Source organism: Crotalus tigris, unplaced genomic scaffold (genome assembly GCF_016545835.1).
Source record: "Crotalus tigris isolate CLP2741 ecotype Arizona unplaced genomic scaffold, ASM1654583v1 scf7180000020347.5012614909:4044961, whole genome shotgun sequence".
In the NCBI taxonomy this organism is placed as follows: Eukaryota; Metazoa; Chordata; class Lepidosauria; order Squamata; family Viperidae; genus Crotalus; species Crotalus tigris.
In genome coordinates, this window is record NW_024097978.1 from 2,995,350 (window position 1) to 3,016,527 (window position 21,178).

The 21,178-nt window shown below is 39.3% G+C and overlaps 1 protein-coding gene across 7 annotated transcripts in view; it reads right to left on the reverse strand.

Moving 5' to 3' along the window:
- GSK3B (glycogen synthase kinase 3 beta) overlaps nucleotides 1-21,178 on the reverse strand; it is a 192,600-nt gene that overhangs the window by 64,420 nt on the left and 107,002 nt on the right. For all 7 annotated transcript variants that reach the window (XM_039366604.1, XM_039366608.1, XM_039366601.1 and 4 more), the window contains 3 exons: nucleotides 19,931-20,061; nucleotides 13,363-13,469; nucleotides 8,778-8,875 (listed from right to left, as the gene is read on the reverse strand). In XM_039366604.1, the coding sequence (XP_039222538.1) occupies nucleotides 8,778-8,875; nucleotides 13,363-13,469; nucleotides 19,931-20,061 (336 nt within the window). The remainder of the gene's footprint in view (nucleotides 1-8,777; nucleotides 8,876-13,362; nucleotides 13,470-19,930; nucleotides 20,062-21,178) is intronic.

The window sequence follows — 21,178 nt, forward strand, 5'->3', positions numbered from 1 at the left end:
TGAATCTCCTTGAAATATTCCTCTCTTGATATTAACCTCTCCCAGCCTCTCACCATTGATCTGCAACTGTGTCTTCCATTGTGCCATCGATCTTTGCACAAATTTTCTGATGTTTCTACTGACTCCTGTTATTTCTAGGCACTTGATTATCCAGTCATGTGGCAGAGAGTCAAATGCCTTTTTGTAGTCAATCCATGCCACATTCAGGTTGGTCTTCCTTTTCTTGCAGTTTTCCAACATCATTTTGTCTATTAGGAGTTGATCTTTTGTTCCTCTGCTATTGGGGCGGTTTCCTTTCTGCTCAGGTGGAAAGAGATTGATTTCAACTAGATGCTGTTGTACTGCATCAGCTACCACACCAGTTAGTAATTTGAAAGTTGTATTATTATTATTATTATTATTATTATTATTATTATTATTATTATTATTATTATTATTATTATTATTATTATTATTATACTACATTTCTTTATGTCTGTAAGAATATGGGCAGTACACTGTAGCCAGAAACAATAAGCAAATTTAGTGAAATGTACCAACTAATTTATCCAGAATCAGACAGGTCATAATTCTTGAAAACAGAAGTTTTAGCTTATTGCCATATTTCTCAAGGCTTTTGTTTTCTTTTACAGATAGATGAAGAGAGAGAATTGGATATAACTATACTACAGAAATTAATACGAGGCAGAGCTATCCAAAACATGGTAAGTTTTGTTTTGTGGCATCCATTAACTTGATGACAGATTCTGGATGACAGGTGGCCCTTCCAGTTGACAACAACTGGAAGGGCCACCTTACTTCTAAGCTTATCCTACCAGAGACCATCAGTAAGTGCAATCAATGCCATTTCTGGTCTGAAACCAGGTTGTTCATTTTGTCCAGAGTTCTCTGTAGTTGTAGCCCAACCACGTTCTTTACAAAATTCTGCAAATTGGAAGGCAGAGGGGGAACAGAGACAGGCTGATAATTGTCCCACGGGTCAAGCAATGGCTTCATAAGCAAGAGGCATACCACTACCTCCTTCAAAGATAGGAGGAATATTACGTCTTTACCACCACCCCAACCCAGCTACCTGTCAACTCCATGGAGGCCATCATCAACCAAGAAGGATATGGGTCCACAGTACAAGTGTTTGGGCTGATACTGCAGAGGGCTTTTCTTTTTACATACGATTATGTGAACAAGCAAGTACATCCTCTTTGAGTTCTATGGTTTTCCATATCAGAATATAGGTAAAATCATCTGGACCTTAGCAATTCGTAAAAGTAGGTAAATACAACCTCAGAGGAACAACAACACATAACATATTACACCGTATCCTCATTTATTTTACAAAAAGAAAGCCAAAATGGAGAAGCCATGTGTGGAAAAATTAAATACACTTATGATTCAATAGCTTGCAGTACCACCTTTAGCAGTAATAACTTGAAGTAATTATCAGTCTCTCACATTTGAGGAATTCTGGCCCACTCTTCGTTACAATACTGCTTCAGTTCATTGAAGTTTGTGAGATTTGTTTATGCACAGCTCTCTTGAGGTCCCGCCACAGCATTTCAATTGAGCTGAGATCTGGACTTTGACTGGGCCATTGCAACATTCTTTTCTTTTTCAGACATTCTGTTGTAGATTCACTGGTGTCCTTGGGGTCATTATCCTGTTACATGACCCAATGTCAGCTAAGCTTTAGTTGTCAGATAGATGGCTTCACATTTGACTCTAGAATATTTTGGTATACAGAGGAGTTCATGGTCAATACAAGGTGCCCAGGTCCCGTGGCTGCAAAACAAGCCCAAATCATCACCCCTCTACCACAGAGCTTGACATTTGGTATGAGATGTTTGGTTTTCATCAAACAGGACACTATGTACAGGAAGTCCTTGACTTATGATCACAATTGAGCCCAAAATTTCTGTTGCTAAGTGAGACATTTGTTAAGTGAATTTAGCCCCATTTTAATGATTTTCTTGCCAAAGTTGTTAAATGAATCACTGCAGTTGAGTTAGTGACACGGTTGCTAAGTGAATCTAGCTTCACCATTGACTTTGCTTGTCAGAAAGTTGCAAAACATGATCATGTGATATGTAACCATCATAAATGTGAGTTAGTTTCTAAGTGTCTGAATTTTGATCACATGGCCATGGGGATGCCGCAACAGTCATATAGGTGTGAAAAACTGTCATAAGTCACTTTTTTCAATGCTGTTGTAATTTGAATGGTCCCTAAACAGACTGTTGTAAGTCAAGGGCTTACCTGTATTATGGCCAAACATCTCCACTTTGGTCTCATGTGTCCAAAGGACAGTGTTCCAGAAATCTTGTGATTTGTTCAGATGCAACTTTGCAAACCCAAGCTGTGCTGTCATGATCTTTTTAGAGAGAAGAGGCTTTCTCCTGGCAACCCTTCCAAACAAACCATATTTGTTCATTCTTTCTCTAATTGTACTATGAATGTTAACATTTAACATACTAACTGAGGCCTGTAGAGTCTGAGATGTAACTCTTGGATTTTTTTGTAGTTTCTCTGAGCATTGCACCATCTGACCTTGGGATGAATTTGCTGTAGCATACACTCCTGGGAAGATTGGCAACTGTCTTGAATGTATTCCACTTGTAAATAATCTTCCTCACTGTAGAATGATGGACTCTTAAATTGTTTAGAAATGGCTTTTCAACGGTTCCCAGATTGATGGGCAGCAACAATTGCTTCTCTAAGATCATTACTGATATCTTTACTCTTTGGCATTGTGTTAGTACACACCTCAGTGCTAACGTAGGCTTTATAGAGGTAGTCACACTTGCTGATAATCAATTTATCAAGGGCACTTGATTAGTAGCATTTAGCTAATCTACTTAGCCTCTTCATTACCTAGGGAAGCAGTAAGGGTATACTTGGTTTTTCACACATGGTTTCTCCATTTTGATTTTCTTTTTGTAAAATAAATGATATTGTTATTCATTTGAAGCTGTATTTACCTACTTTTAAGAACTGCTAAGGACCAGATGATTTTTTTTACTATGTCCTGATATATAAAATCATAGAACTCAAAGAGAGTGTACTTACTTTTTCACATAACTGTAAATTCTTTTTTTCATGAGATGTAGAGATATAGGCTAACATGCCCGCTTGACGTTTATTCTTGCTTATCAGACAGAAAGCCCAGTTAAGGGATGGGTGGGTAATCAATGCTTACTTAAGTGTGGAATGTGTTCTATCTGCTTAAAGGAAGCAGTTAAAATGTTTTTAATTTAAAAAATCGTCCCTGGATCCAAGTGACCTCTGTAAGCCAATCTCAAATAGTTCATTCCTGGAGAATTGGATAGAAATGGTCAACTAAAGTTGCCTCCACAAAAAGGAGAATTAACAACTGCAAAAAAGAAAGAGCTGGTGAGTGGACCAACTCTTTAAAACCTCCCTAGACAAGAAGAAGACTGGAGACTGCTCACATGTATTCTAAATAGTTGTTCCTTGTGAAGAGATCATAAAACAGCAGTCTCTGGAACATTTTGAGTACCGAAGACAACATCTTGCTCACAACCGCAATCAGCACCTTTCAAAGAACACTACGTATGCCAAATGCATTTTCTAATTACATTCAGAAATTGTTTGTTAATTACTTTTAAATTATTAGAAACCTTTTGATTGACAAATCTGAAAATGTCATGTGAGTTTTCTTTTAATCCTTCACGAAAGAAAATTTTAATCAATTTAAAGATTACTTTATAGTATATGTGTACCTGTACTAGAGAAAGTTTGAAGTCATTTCTGATTGTTTTTCTTTCTTCTCTCTTGTCATTTTTTATTTTTTGTTAATTTGTATTTTATTTTTCCTTGAAACTTTAAGTTGGTTTAAAAAATAATTTTAAGAATTTAAAAAGTTTGAAATAAAAAGCAAAAAGAGGAGTAAGGCTTTGATCCTAGATAACCATAAACTTGGAAATCTGGATTAAGGTTCCAGATAACTTTGGAATAAAATTTTGGAATTAATTATACAGGACCCTTCCCAATGCAAATAGATTTGTTTCAGCTTTTACAAAACAAATATAAGCAATTTCTAAAACTGGACACTAGAGGGAACTAAAGTTTGTAGTTCATGGAGAAAAATACACAATTAACAACTAATTAGCTGGGAGCTGTAAAATGACCCAAATCATTTTAAATATTGAAGGAAACTTTTGAAAAATGGAATTAGAAGTTATTATCCATGATGGCAATAGTGATGTTTGCTTACATGGATAGACTGCATCCAATAGAAGTTTTGGAAGAAATGTCAGAAAAGGAACAATTTTATTTGACAAGGCAGAGATAGTATTGAAAATGAATCTACAAATGACAGAATGACATGGAGACAAATCACACTGGACATGCAAATCGTAAATGAACTTTCTGCTGACACTAGGACTGAAAAAAATGATGCTTTATGGAATGTCTATAGATAAAATATGGGATAAAACCATCATTGGCTGTAAATAAACTAAAAGGGGGTGAAGAGTTATAAAAATGTTTGTAAGATGTGATGAAGGTTGGAAGTAATTTCTTTATATATTCTCTCTCTCTCTCTCTTTCAATATTTCTTCTATTGTAATTAAAATCCTTAATAAAAATTACACAAACAAACACGCACACACATCAAATAGTCCGTTCCTGAATATGGTGACAGAAAAAAAATGGGTAGACTCACAGCTGCAGGTGCATTTCAAACTAATTTCAATTAGAATTTCATCTGAGATATGGTTTGAGACTGCTTTGGCTGTCCTGGTGGATGACCTATGTCAGAAACTACACTGGAGGAAGGGAATGGAATATTATTTATTTTTCTGGATTTCAATATTCAACTACATGGCACATTGTTATTATAGAGTGTTTTGTGATGTATGTCCCATGGTGTCTCTCCCCCCCCCCATCATGTGTGCATGCATATGTTTCACTATGGGAAGATGTTCTGCAATTGGTCTGAATTATAGAGGAAGAGAATCACAATTTACATTTTTTTAGGACAAACAAAAATGGCAAAGTCTTAACAGAGAATTATTGTGGATGAGTGACTGCACTAAACCCATTTTGGAGAAGTTTAACAGTGATTGTAAGAGTTCATTGTGTGGGTATCCTCAAGGCACAAAGGTAAGGGTTATTTATCTGAAGGGAGAATCTTCCCTAGAGGACTAGCTATAGAATTACAAGATGGTGAAGTGGCAGTTTCCCAGGAAGGAGGGAACATATTCCAAAGGGGGGGGGGGGAGAGACAAGAGAAAACATAACCCAGAGCTGGATGGGAGAATCCGGAAGAGATTTAGGATAGCCACTCCCTAGAATTTCCCAGAGTATATCCTGTTAGAATAAGAGTAATGTAGATTTAATCTAGCAAGATTCTGTCTATATGGTGTAGTCAAATAAAGTTGGAGTGCTTAAATGTAAAACCAATATGCTCAAGTGAAGGCTCTTAGCAGATAACAACACACTATGTGAATGTGGAGAGAGACAGAACCCGGCCCATCTGCTGGTATGTCAGCTACTACAGTACCAGAAACATAGTAACAATAATGACTTGTTTTTGGCCAACAACAAAGCTAAGAAAGTGGCTTCAATCTGCCAGTTTAAAGTTTAATGCAGACAAAGAAAAAGAACTGAACTCTGGCTGGATTGTTCTATGTTGTTAGTAGGCTTGTCCTAACCGATATAGCCCTCAAGGCCAGAAAGCTAAGATGAGGTGTTTAGAGAAAGAATGATCATGGGTGCTGTATCCAATATGGAGAGGCAAATATGCTAACTCATCTGGACAAATTCTCAAAACACTTGAATGATGAAACTTCAAAAGACTGTTCTGGTCATTGCAGCTGAAAACAAACTTAAGGAGATTAGTAGGCATTGCACTAGAGCAGGGATAGGCAACCCAAAACACTCAAAGAGCCACTTGGACCCTTTTCCCACCGAAAACAAAACACTGGGAGCCGCAAAACCCCTTTGATATCTAAAATGAAGATAACACTGCATATATCCTTTTTTACCTTTGTGTGTGTATGTTTGTGTATGTATGTGTATAATAAAGGTAAAAAAGGATATATGCAGTGTTATCTTCATTTTAGATGTCAAAAGGGTCTGTCTCTCTCTCCTATCCCTCTCTCCCCTCTCTCTTTCTCTCCCTCTCCAAGGTAAGCTGCCCTCTCCATCCTGCGCCGCCTCCCCCAAAGAGATTGGCTGGCACAGTTTGTCAATCGACACTCTTCCTCTTCCTCCTTATCCCCCCCCCCATTCTGGCTTCAGCACAGAGTTTGCCCCAGAAGAAGAAACGGGGCGCTTCTCCCCCCACCCGCTGTTTCTCTTCCTCTCTTCCTTCTCCCCTCACTTCTTTGGCGCGTGTTTGCTGGGAGCCCACCCAGATTTGAGCATCTTGGATTCCGACTCTTCCTCCCACACTCCCCACCACCACAGGTCCCTTCTTCCTCCCCCAACTCCCTCCCCCCACTCCAACACCAGCATTTTCCACCCCTTTTCCCATCCTTCCCGTGAGCATGCGGGGGCGTGCCTAGTTTGCCATAGGACCAGCATGGAAGGTAATGCCGCTGCCACGAAGAGGGTAGTGGCCCTGGAGCCCAGGCGCAGCAGCCAGAATGGTGGCTGAGCGTGCCCCCCGCGCCTCTATTAAGCTCTCCCCTCCCTGGGCACACAGCGAGTTTGCAGTGATGCTCAGAGAGAGATAGAGAGCGAGCCCAGCCCGGGACCTCTCCTCTTCCAGCCAGGACCCTGGTGAACAAACCTATCAGGTCCACGCCCAGCAAGACATACCGGGACTCTGGTGAATGACTGGGGTCCCCTCCTCCGCCTTAGCATTTGGGGGCAGCTCCTCTGCATCCCTCCATGCCCTGCCTGAGCCCCTCCGCCCAGCGTGATCCGGACCCTGCGGGTGCTCAGCTGGGCAGCACTGGAGACAGCTGGCATAGCACAGGCAGTACCAGGTCCAAGTGGGACCCCGCAAGAGCTTCCACCGGCCTCTCCCCCTCCTGACCACCATGCCCACCTGGATTGCAGGCGTTTGCAGGCCGGGAAGGTGCATCCCTCTCGCCAGCCCCGCCCCGCGTCGTTGTGTGAATGCCGGGCTGGCCAGCGAAAAGATGGTCAGGGCCTCCACTCTCGAGCCGGGAAGGGGGTGAGTGGGCGGTTGGCACCAAATGGGTGGGGAGGGGGGCAGGAGGCAGAAGGCAGAAGGCGCTGAAAGGCACCCAGGGCACCGCAGACTGGCCTGAGAGGTGGGGAAGGTGGGCGAGGGAGCCATCAGCCAACTTGCACTTGAGCTGAGGGCGAGTTCAGCGCCTGCTTCGGCGCCAAGAGAGCCAGGGAAGCGCCACCGCGTTTGGACGAACATGGACCTGGTGCGAGTGAGGTGGATCTAGCGGCTTCGGTGAGAGGGTGCCATGAACGGCTATGGCTCCCTGTACATGGGCAGCCCGGTGGCTCAGCCGGCCTGGGCGCCCCTGCAGCAGACAGCCAAGTGCATGCGCTGCCGCAACCACGGTGTGCTCTCACAGCTGAAAGGCCACAAGAGTGGCAGCGCGTCATGGCCGCCCAGGTGGCACTGCGCCACCAGGCCAACAAGAGCCTGGAGAGCCTTTTGCCCGACATGCTGCGCATCCTGCTTGCCGCCGCCTCCTTGTCCGCCTCTGCTATGCCATCCAGGAACCCTGGAGCAGCACTCACCAGTGCCGCCACTGTCCAGGGATGGCCTGTTGTTGCACTAGCCCCCCCAGCGGCGCCGGGGCTACATCCCATGGGCAGAGGGCGAGCCTGGGCAGCGCGGAGTCCCAGCTGGAGCGGCGGCCAGCGACGGCATCATTCCCCGGGCCGTCCCCAGGCCGCTTCCTGGGCAGCTGAGCCGGCCACCTTCTGCGCTGCCGGCATCTTCGGGCTGGAACTGCTGCAATGGCCCGCCAATCGGTCAGCTCTGTCCACCAGCGATGCTGGAGCCTCCCATGCTAGCGGAGGCTTCGGTGGGCCACTCCCTGGGGGGATCCCGGGGCTTCCCCACACGGCTCTCCGGCCATGTGCGCCTCGGACTGAGCTAGCCTGGGAAAGGAATTTCCTGGCCTCCCTTCTCCCAGGGGTTGAGGCACCCAGGCGCAGGGCCAATCAGGAGCCCTGCGAGGGGGCAAGGAGAGAGAGAGAGAGAGGGAGGGAGGGAGGGAGGGAGAGAGAGAGAGAGAGGGGGGGAGAGAGAGAGAGAGAGAGAGAGAGAGAGAGAGAGAGAGAGAGAGAGAGAGGAGAAGTGCAAGTGCCTCTCTGTCTCTCTGGAAATGGCGGAGTAGCCTCCGGAGCCACAGGAGGTGGCTCAAAGAGCCACATGCAGCTCCGGAGCCACGGGTTGCCGACCCATGCACTAGTTATGTAAAGTAAGGACAAAGGAAAGGACTTCCCCCATCTCCAAATTTTATTATCTCTAGAAGATTCCAAAGGCTCAGGTACGTACCTAATCTCTTTACTGTGAATATAGGTAAGAAATGGTAACCAGGTTAGAATAAAATTTTCCTTAATTTAAGAAATTTTCAACCTTTTACTTTTTGTTTGCTTTTTTTGTTGGTTTTTTGGCTTGAGCAATCTTCTAGAATATGGAAGATTAACTTCCCCATCTTTGGAAAATCAGTTAAGATACCACAATTGCAGTTGGTTATCTCCACAATATCTGCTCCTTATTTTGAAAGGTATCGTATTTAGTTTTAACTAGAAAGAAGAAATTAGATAAGTTTGTTCTATATTTTAAAATAACGTTCAGATAATAAAAACCCTCTTACCTTAATTATTTCCACCAACTGATCTACACCACTATCTCCTGGGAAAATTGGTTGTCCTAATAATAATTCTGCCAACACACAACCTGCTGACCAAACATCTGGAGAGAAAGGGGGAGAAAAAGAAAACATAGAGGAAAATTACAATTTGCATATCCAATTATGTCTATATTTACTTCACAAATATAAGTAATTTATACACAAGGAAGAAGACAGCATATACATAAATCAATTATTTTTCACCTTTTAAGTTCATTCTGTTAGAGAAGGAATAAGCAATCTGGAGATCAGGGGCACATGCAGCATTCAGGGCCTTTATATTCCAATACTCTCATTTTTGCAATTAGTGTATTGCTATTTAGTGTTCAAATTTATGTCCTGCCTTTTTTTTATAAGCTCAAGATAGTGGATCTAGAATTTTTTCACCCACAACAAGCTTTGAGGGAGGCTGGGGTCACAAAGAGTGCTAGCTTAAAGTTATCCAATGAATATTCAGAGCTAGAAGGGTAGATTCCAATTTGGTTCTCCCCATTCCTAGTCCAGTATCTTATACTACATTATATGGGCCATACATGATTAGAGCTTTTAAAAAATAAGGAGAGCTAATCTAATTTAGAACTAAAGGTATATAACAGAACAGAATAACAGAGATGGAAGGGACCTTGGAGGTCTTCTAGTCCAACTCCCTGCTCAGGCAGAAAACTCTATACCATTTCAGACAAATGGCTGTCCAGTCTCTTCTTAAAAACTTCCAGTGTTAGAGCATTCACAGCTTCTGGAGGCAAGTCGTTCACTGATTAATTGTTGTAATTGTCAGGAAATTTATCCTTAGTTCTAGGTGGCTTATCTTTGATTAGTTTCCATCCATTGCTTCTTGTCCTGCCTTCAGGTGCGGAGTGGTGGAGTGGAGTGGAGAGAGGAGAGTAGAACAGAACAGAACAGAATATTCTGATCTTACTAGGGTTTTATAAAAAGGTTGACTCCCTCTTCTTTGTGGCAACCCGAGATACTGGAACGCTGCTCTCATGTCACCCTTAGTCCTTCTTTTCATTAGACTAGACATACAATTCCAACAACTGTTCTTTATATGTTTTAGCTTCCAGTCTCCTAAACATCTTTGTTGCTCTTCTCTGTACTCTTTCTAGAGTCTCAACATCTTTTTTACATCGTGGCAACCAAAACTGGATGCAGTATTCCAAGTGTGACTTTACCAAGGCATTACAGAGTGGTATTTTCACGTGATCTTGATTCTATCCCTCTGTTAATGCAGCCTAGAACTGTGTTGACTTTTTTAGCAGCTGCTGCACATTGCTAGCTCATATATAAGTGACTTTCCACTACAAGTCCAAGATCCCTCTCACAATTACTACTATTGAGCCAGGTAGCACCTATATTACCGTATATGTGTGCATTTGGTTTTTCTTCCTAAATGTAGAATCTTTTTTCATCGTTTAATTCCATTTTGTTAGATAGGGCCCAATGTTCAAGTCTGTCAAGATCCTTCTGAATCTTAAACCAATCTTCTGGAGTGTTGGCTATTCCTGCCAGCTTGGTGTCATCTGCAAATTTGATGAGTTCTCCATCTATCCTCTCACCTAAATCATTGATGAAGATATTGAAGAGTACTGGGCATAGGACAGAGCCTTGGGGTACCCCATTGCATACTTGCCTCCATATAGATGCTGTTCCATTGAGGACTACATGTTGAGTGAGGTTGGTCAGCCAGTTAAAAATCCATCTGGTATTGATGCCGTCTAACCCACATTTTTATATTTTATTAAGTAGTAGGTTGTGGTCTACTTTATCAAATGCCTTACTGAAGTCCAAGTAAACCATATCCACAGATTTCTCTGATTCACTAATTTGTCATGCACAATATCTAGCCCACCACTGTGTGTCACACAACTACTAACTGCTAATTTACAGAGTAATTTACACTGTTTTCTCCCTAAAAATTGATTTCAAAGTATATCATTTATATTTTATAGAATAAAAACATGACAATTAGTAACTTTTGCTAACTGTATCCTCCACAGATTTGCTCCTCTTTTAAAACGTGGTGGCCATTAATACATTTGGCAACAAAATATTGCAAAGTTAACTGGAAGTTTTCACCACATAGGCTAACATGGCTCTCCTTGTACAACAGTTTAGTGTGTATTTAAATAAGCATTTTTAAGTACTGTCTGCCTTTTTACTGTTGTGGAATCTCCCCATATTTAATTTCAATGAACTGCCTGCAGTTCTAATATTCTGAGATAGAAAAAAAAAGTTTAAATACACCTTTTTCATGCTATGCATACTTATAAATTCCTCGGAGCTAAAAAAAGGCACAAATCTAGTATTTTCTTGTAGCTCAGCTGCTTCAACACATCATTCTTATTCCTGCCTTATCCTTGAAATAATGACTAGAATGATATAGTCAAGCGACACAACACAGCCGAGGAATCAGCAATCTTTTCAGGTAGTAGGTACCCTAATGTGAGTTTGTGGGTGTTGAAAAGAAATTAAACAATTTTAAAGTAATCAAAACATCAAACATTTCATGCAATCTTATCTAAAATATATCATTCTGAAAGGTCAATAGCATCAAAGAAGTTTTACATGGCATGTTGCCAATCCCCATCATATGATATCAGCCATATTCTGCAAATGATACAATGATGAAGAAAAATTAATTCTGGAAACATTTGTTTATACCCTGCCGTTATTTGTTTACAAATATCTCAAGGCAGCAAACTTATCCAACACACTTCTTCCTCCTGCTTTCCCCACAAAACCCTGTGAAGGGCATTGGGCTGAGAGAGAGCAACTGGCCCAAAGTCATCCAACTGGATTTCATGACTAAGGTAGGACTAGAACTCACAGTCTCCCACTTTCTACCTGGTGCCTTAGCAACTATTAGATTCCTTCTTCAATAAGAAGACTTTATGGCTGATGGGTCTTGTGGCAACAGTAATCATGGGAGCTTTTAGAAGCTTCAGCAAAAGAAGGAGTGGCTGCAATAGTGATAATTTAGGAGTGGCTAGATAAATGGGAAGTAGCTTTAGTCTTCTCAGAAATCTGTTTCCAACTATTCTCTTCAGTACAGCCAAGACTCCTGAGAAAAAAAACAATAGCTCAATGTGAAGTTTCTTGACAGAAAGTGAGCTTTGCATAACAATTATTAAATGCTAAAGTGTCTAAAGGTGACAAGGGATGGATTTCAAAGAAAAATTATTTTAACTTATATTTTAAAATGGAAATAGACTTAAAGGAGAAATAATTTTAAAATGCAATGTAAATTTAATAAAGCACGGCTTGGGAGGGAATCAATTTTAAATATGGCTTGCATTATTCATTGCCTGAACCAATTTTGAGCAACAGCAATATTAAAATTAAGAAAATGACAGATAAGTCATATCCAAACTGCAAGTATTGTATTCGTAAATACAATGTACTATTTTTACCAAATACTGGTAAAATATAGTTGAAAATATCCAACAATACTCATCAACTAGTCCAGAAACTGAGATCTTGCTGGCCACTATTCTATAGCCCCACAGATTATTTCAATAAATTTAGTATACACTCATTGATTTTTGGTAGGGAAATGTTCTATTTATTTTTTAAATAATAATAATAACAAAAATAAGCTTTTTAAGCTTCTGGAGTGTTAGTAGTGGTAGCACTTCGCCAGATACATCTGATCTTGGAGAGATAAGCAGGATCAGACCTGATTAATACCAGTAATCCAAGGCTGGATTGTAGTTTGAGAAAAAAAATTCAATGGCAAACTCCATATGGATTGTTACGAAGAAATGTATATTCTTATCCTAAGAATAAAATTTTCCTCAAGGGACCTTTTAAAAACTTTCCAGTTGTCTTAACAAACCTGCTTTATTAAAAACAAGATAAAACTCCAATCCCTTTAAAAATATGAAAATCCATTTCTTTCTGTGACTTGTCACCTTGCTCTTCTGCAATTCCTTGGAAGCAAAACAGTATTTTTGTCCATACACTACTACCCTTAGTAGCTTTCTGACATGTAGACAGATTTTTTTTGTAGCTTGGTTACAAGCTCTGGTGGGAACTTTTATCTATTTAAAATTCTCCCAATGAAAGATACCTCACTTGAGATTAGTTAATAATATCTTATCATGAAGCATAAACAATTTAGTACCACATCTGCCTTGGAAATGGATTATGATTGGTTGATGATCATTATCCTCCTTCATACGGGCTTGGATACCTGAAAAGAAGCCCAATCTTTTTTCATGCAACATTTAAACAATCTAAAACATTATAGTGTTTCCTAAATGGTATATAAAACCAGGTTCTTTACTTTCTAAAATGTAGAGGTTATATTTATAGATCAAGGAGTCCAGTTGGGAGTCTGCTACATTTCTTTTGAGGACTCTAAAGAGCCATGGTGGATCATATATAAGAGCTTTAGTAACCAAGGAAAAAAGGAAATTACCAACTGGATGGATTTCCTCTATTTTCCTTTATGAGAAGAAATATGTTTATGTAATGCCACATGTAAACTTTTGTTCTCTATTCAATATACTGATCACTTCAGTTTAAAAGTGAAAAAACAAATACATACCTATACTAGAAGTATAATCTGTGGCTCCAAAAATTAACTCTGGTGCTCTATAATATCGAGAGCAGATGTAAGAGACATTAGGCTCTCCACGAACTAGCTGCTTTGCGCTGTAAATGGAATGATAATATAAAACTTAGTGTTCAATATTCAAAATATATAATTTTCAGTAAAATAATATTTAAAGGAGTATACATGCTTCCTCTAAAATTTAAAAAAGCAGAAATGGCATTTATCATAAATGCAAGTATTAAGATAAATATAAAAATGCAAATTTATTTAGCATTAATACTTAAGATTTATGATAGATAAACCATTTTATAATTCAATGTTAATGAGCCAGATACTCTAGTTAAATGAAATTTAGTGCAAACAGGAAAAAGCAACATGAACTATGTCTGCAGATAACATCAAAAATTCAGAAATATTTTTTTTCAAATCTCCCTGGATAAAATATAAATTCTTAATACAAAACTCTTCAAATATTAGTAGCACAAATCTATCACTTTTCCAGGAAATATTTGTTAATTGATCCCAAAGGATCAGACATATTTATTTTAAAAAAATATTTTAAAAGGTAAAGAGTAAACATAAAGACCCTGAAGATTTATATACTGAATAATCCAATTAATTTTTTAATCAATGAACAAAATGAACAAAAATATTATCCTAAAAAAAAAACAAGGATATAGTTCATATTTATAATAAATTTTAAAATGTATGATTTCTTTTGAAGTGTTAAGGTCAGGGAAGGCTTTGGGGGAACAGCATGAGCCAGGAAGGGTGTGCAGGGGTTCTTTCCTTTCTGTCCCTCCCTTCTTTCCCCCTTCTCTTCTCTTCCACCAGACAGGTAAGTTGCTGCTGCTGGGTGGGGGAGAGAGTGAGGGATTGGCTGGGAAATTGATTGTTGAAAATGATCACAGCAGCAGCAGCCCATAGCACTGAAGCAGGGCTAGCTTTCCCACATTTCAGTCCCTTGGAAGTCATGAGATTTTTGGATACATTCTATAAATTAGCCAATTTGAGGTACCCTAGTTAAAAACACTGTTACCCTCTGATGCAAGGACATGACAAGAGTTTTTAATCACTAACCAATACAAGTCTGCCATTCTGGTTTTGTGCCATTTGCTGCAAATTCCAATCCTCATACAGACATAAATACAACAGACATAAATACAACAACTAGCCCCATCAACTGCAAATAAATTAAGGAAATTCAAAACTCCAAGTATCCTGTTCACTCAACTCAAAACAAAATATCTGGAATTCTTTCAAGTCTATCTAAAATATATTTATATGACTTAAATATCAAGCCTTCATTTCCCAATGTAAAACACAAATATTCTAAGTCACTTCAGAAAAGAACAAAACTACTTCTAGACATCAACTCCTAAGATAAGCTAGTTTTGAGTACAGCTAACAAAGATCTGCCCAAGGACCACTTAAGTCTTCCAATGCAGGGCTTTTCAACCGGTGGTACCCGTACCACTTGTGGTACATTAACAAGTGGCAGGTGGTACGCAGCCCTGCTAGCCAAGTGTAATGGGGGAGGGAAAGAGCCAGCGCAGGCAAGGGCTTACTGTGAGAGAGTCCTCTGGAGCTGCAGAGTGGCTGAGGCTGAGCCTCACCCCAAGCTCACTTCTGGCTCACCTCCCCCATGAGAAAGGAAGAGGAAGGGGGCGGAGACAGGAGAAGCTATGAAAGGAGGCAGTTTGGGCGGGAGAGGAAAAAAAGAAGCAGCCTCGGGAGGATGTGGAGTCAGCTCGAGCTGCACCGAAGGGGAAGGAGGGGGGGAAGGAGAGGAGATCAAGGAGTCCAAGCAAGCCGGACATGAGCCGATCTGATACTTCTGTGGCAGCCACCTGTGCTGGCAGCAACAAACAGGCAAGAAATGCAGCAGGGGAGGGATTGCCCTCCAGGAGGAATGAAGAAAGGTAGCATCAGCTGGAGATAAGACAGGAAAGGAGGGAGGGAGATGAAGAGTGGAAGGATTCTTATATGCTTTTGTGACTTTGAAGTTCTGGGATTTGTGCAATGTGGGTTTTGTGTTCTTAAGGAGTATTTGGCAATTTCTATTTGGCTGATGTCTCCTGTTAGCTTCTATTGTTCTGCTATTGTTAGCTGTAAGTTTTACTGCAAGGGATTTTGAAGTATTTTTCTCCTGAATGGATTTTGCCTGTAGCATTCCTTTATTTATGAGTGGAGCCATTTGGGGAGGCTGTCTTAGCCGGCTGCACTCATTAACTTTCCTTTCTAGCTAGTAGCTAATTCTTAAAGGGGAATGTGCCTTTTTAAGCTAGTTCCCTCAGCAGCTTCACTTTTCTGTCTCTGGAGGCTTTTCCTTGTTTGATGAATATATGGAAGAGGGAAAATGGGGGGGGTTCAAATTTTTCCTTCAGAAGGAGGTGGGCATGAGAAAGAGGGAGGCAGGGAAGGAGGGAGGGAGGGAAGGAAGTCCCGCCTTAGCACTTGGACACTAGCAGCCCTGCCATTGACTTTGCTTGTCAAAAGGTTGCAAAGAGGGATCATATGACCCTGGAACACTATAATCATAATAAATGTGAATCAGTTGCCAAGCATCCAAATATAAATCACATGACCCTGGGCATGCTGCAATGGTCATAAGTGTGAAAAATGGCCATAAATCATTTCAGTGCAATTGCAACTTCGAACAGTTTTTTGGTTTTTGGTCATCAAGTTTTTGACACCTTGCTAGGTGGTACTTGAATATTGCCATAGCCCAGTGGTTCTCAACCTTTCTAATACCGTGACCCCATAATACAGTTCCCCATGTTGTGGTGACCCCCAAGTGGGTGTGACCATCAATAAGAGGGAGTAGGACAGCTAGGGAAAAGGGGAAAAAATGGCGGACAGCGTGGTTTGGCGACCCCCGTGAAATGGTCATTCGACCCCAAATGGGGTCCCAACCCACAGGTTGAGAACCACTGCCATAGCCTAAAAGTGGTACAGTCGGTGAAAAGGTTGAAAAGCCCTGTTCTAATGCCCTTAAGGTATCAACCTCAAAGAAACTTTGGTAAAAAAAATTCCTCCAGACATGTAACTAAGATTGAAAAAGACAGTTATCTGTTACAAATTGGAGTTGGGTGGCCAATAAATGTAAACAAATAAACAAAATAAGAGAATCTAAAATTAAGCATTAATACTGCATTGCTTAAAACAGCCCCAACTGTTTCTTGTGCCTCATGAAACAATGCTCGATTCGCATGCAATCTGTATCCACATTACTAAACCAGGTCTCCCCATCACTTCCACCTTTCCTGATTACAACAGTAGTTAAGCCAGCTCCCTGCCATTTTATGGGACCAATTCTACCTCATTCTTATCCAAGTCTGCTTGATCTGCTATCCAGCCTATCTTACTTACTCTCCTGAACTATGAGATATTGTTTTTCAAACAGCTCCTGTGGAAATGGCAAAGCATGTTATTTTCTGACCATAGTGCCTTTGCATTCCAGACCACTGTTCAGCAGAATTCAGCCAAGAGATGATTTCTCTGTAACTCAGATAGCCCATTCCAACTTTTACAACTCATACATATCAGCATTAGATATCAACTCAAATTGATTGCCAGATTGAATCTTATGCCCTATTCTGGGCTACTCCAGATGAGTTTTGATTTCTAACCACAGTCTACATTTGGAATATATTCAGCTGACATTCCAAACAAAATGTCCCTATTTTTATGACTTTACAGTATGATACACAGTGTCTTATCTACAGCATGGTAGCATCTTCCTTCAGCAAACATGAAAATCAAATTGATGACTTGACTTGTTTATTTCCCTTCTCACTAGGGAAGGGAAGTCTGAAATGTATTAAGAAACATAACTTTCTCAATTTCATCCAAACTTCAAGCAACTACATCCAGTCCAATAATGTATACCTTTCTGTTTTTACTGTCTTGGAATTAAAATGAAAAAAAAATGATACAGTAATAAAATAAATACTCTGCATATACATTAACTTTGGATAAGTTTAATTTTATGCTAATTAATAAAAAGGTACCTATAGATATAGATAAAAATAAGATTTTTAATTGTCCTGATTTTATTATATACCAAGGAATAATTATTTATAGGTATTTTATTATATCTGCCATAGAGAAGGGCAGACGGCAATATGTTATCTCTCGCTCTAAGGAATTCTTTCTAAACGAATTGCAGATTTTCAGGAGTTCATGGTGATGACCATCCGGGTGATATACATGAAAAACCATGTCCATATGATTCTTCAATTAATACAGAGAACTCTAAAAGTAACATATAACATCAGTCCTCCAAAGATTTCCAAGCAAAACAGGCAAGTTTTAAACTAAATTATCAATCATATTGATTAATCAAATACTTTATCATGGTCAATGACCAAATATAGATACGATTCAGTTACAATATTATAGGGGGAAAGGGGAATGGGATAAAGGTAGCCAAAAAATTATACAAAGCAGAAGGGAAATAGTAGGTACTGGAATACCGGAGCATATTTAAATTATGAAACAGCAAAAGTTGTAATCAATGTTTATCTATTAAATAGTTCTGAAGCTAAATTGGTACATAAAGTCTAGTGGAGTATTAAAATATTAAAATACTTAATTAAAAATATAATGATAGAATGTAAAATGTATAATAATAAAATTCTATCTTGAATATTTTGGGCATAATTGATGATGCTTACTTAATGCCTACTTGGTTGTGTATTATAATCGGACTATATAGGGTTATAGTATTGGAGGAGAGAAAGAGAAAAGAAAGAAAAATAAAATAATCCAAGGATGCTGAGCTATCAAGCTGACTGAAGTTAACTGTTACCTAGTTTTAACTGCTGCAATGATAAATGTAACTACGGTGTGGGTGATGTCACAATATTAGTCTGATATAGAAACCGTTCATTCTCCCCAACATAATTATTGGACACAATCAAGATATAACAAGGAGAGGTTCCACCTATTACCGGGTGCTGGGAAAGACGTATCAACTGACCCCCACATATGGATTTCCCCACTCTGATATGTTGTGGTGGAAGAATCTAGAGCATGGATTGAAGAGACTTTGGGTAGATTGGCTCTGGAGGAGAATATCCAATGAACAGTCTGGATCTAAGCACCACAGAGTTTTATAGGTAATGATCAGCCCCTTGTATTTGCTTTCGTCTGCCTGCATATAGGTTTCCACAGTTTGCACCAGTTGAAAATTTCATTTTACACATTTATCCATATTTTACTTTTTTAAGGGAAAATATCTCTTACTAAGTACATGTTGATTATCCTATGAAAATATGCAACAAGAAATGCTATCTTTTTTGCATAAGAAACCGCAGTTATATGTGGAACATCTCTGATAATTAACAATCCAGAATAAGCCTACAACATAAAAGTTTCCTCTATTCTGTCATTCAGAATTAATTTAATCCTGAAGGTGACATGGCTTATGCTGCTTTTCAATATTTAATCCAGGCATTCCAAACACCATGAATGGGGCCATGAATTATAAATCTCTTGACATCTGCTGGGAGCCATACTCTCCCAAACACATAGCTTTGAATCATAGAATATGACATTGGGAAGGCTCCATGGAATTCATCTGGTCTGCCATGAAACCCTCAAAATCATCTGGGGTGTCTGCAAGCAACCTTTCCCTTCCAACTTTCTCTAAAGATCCAGGTAATATTGAATGGGCTGTTGAACAGGACTCTTCAGGCTCAGTAAGTGCAGAAAAGACAATGGTTTGCCACCATATGGGGTCTAGGATGAGCTTTTACCAGTGCTCAGTCAAATTCTCTTTGGGTGTTCTGCCAAGGCATTCTAAACCACTTTTCAATGGCATTACCTCTTCACTTCCTGAGAAAACCAGATCAGCCTATTATTTTGCTAAATAAGTGCTGTCTTGTTGTAAACCTATATGACACGTCTTCAGATAATAACATTTAATTATCTTTCTCCTAGAATACATGGCACAATTTTTAATCTGTCTTTTTTACTGGCAAAGTAAGGGTGGCAAAGCATGTCTGCAACATACTTTGGATAGGGTTAGGGTTAGCTTCGATAAAAAGTTGGATTCAGGAAATCCATTGGACCTGAATTTATTCTAATGGAATGGAACAACCTTGTAGCTTGACTACACTAAGTATCTGAAATCCTGATTGGTCTTTCTTTGGCTTTATCTATTTATGGTTCGGAGATTTAAAACAAAGCTTTACAAGAAGAACAAATTTAACACAATAGCATCTATGAGTTCTGGCTCCTTTCTGACATAATTTAATTATTTTGCTTTTTTGCTGCTGGGAGATAAATTAGATAAAGAAGACTGATTACAGCTATTCTCAGCAATTAAACAGCTTTGATTCCAGCAAAGGTGGATTCGATTGAAGTAATTCTATAGCAGAATATACTATGTTCTTTCAAAAGATCAGTAAAATTTGTTCCAATATACTTTTTTTAAAAAAAAAATCTTGTTCATACAAAGCTTTTAACATATATTGCTAATTAACATGGCCTAAGGAAGAGACAAATATACAAAGTTCTTTACATCCTGATGAAAAGTCCTGAAAATATTTACCTTCCAAAATCACAAAGTTTTAGAACAGCTGTGTCAGGGTCCAACAAAAGATTCTGTGGTTTTATATCCCGATGACATATTCCAAAGGAATGGATATAAGCTAAACTTCGGAATAATTGATACATATACAACTGTAACATAAAAAGCAAATATTATGATCATATGTTCCATATCAAAACACTGGCAAATAGTAATTTTATAAGATTTTTATAATACTTGAAATACTATCTCAATAAGCATTTTTTCTTCATAACATTTTTTCACATTTCTTTTGGTACAGCAGGTATAGTTCAGATGTTCTTCAACCGCAACTTCCAGTAAGCCACAACAAGCATGGCTAATTGTAAAGAATGCTGCATTAGGGAAATCAAAGGAGTTAGGTGCATAGAAACTATCATGATACAAAAATATAAAAGTTATCTAAGCTCCCATCATTAATATGTTTTTCTCACATTGGACAAAATCTATTTATGTAACACAACCCTACTTGTAGAATATTAAGAACATGTCTTTATATTATTCTATATAATAGTACTTCATATAAGTCGTCCCGTTTGGAAAAAGCTAGCTAAATTTACCTGAAATGCAATCGAAAGGAACTTGGAATGTCTTATTCAGTGCAAACATAAAATAAATTATGGGTCTCCTGTTTGTTGGAATGTTTTCAAACAGAAGCTTAATAGCCATTATCAACCATAATTTTGCAAACTTGTACACTAAACATGTACAACTCCTCCATTCTATGATGTATTAGGGAGGGAGGGAGGGAAGGAGGGAAGGAAGGAAGGAAGGAAGGAAGGAAGGAAGGAAGGAAGGAAGGAAGGAAGGAAGGAAGGAAGGAAGGAAGGAAGGAAGGAAGGAAGTTCTCATGAAGAGAAGGGTTAACACTGGGTAGTTGAAAATTAAGTGGGAACTAAGCCTAGTCACTTAGCAAGGAGAGAAGTGGAAATGGAAAGCCCCTGCAAACAGTTTGGAAGTATTAGAATGTTCTGAGCACAAAGGGCTTTATCTCCATAAAAATATAACTCATGTATATAAATCACAAAGATCACTATTAAAGAGGAGTGAATAGTCTAGTAAATAGCATCAAAAGCCATTAAGCAGTCCAAGAAAAAAAGGCCCAGCACCTTTCAATCCAGGAGTAAAGGAGCACATATCAGGATGTAATGAAATATTATGCCCCTAGCCAATAGATTATTTTCATCCCTTTTGATATTACAAAAAATCCTCAAGATCTGGTTATGCTAT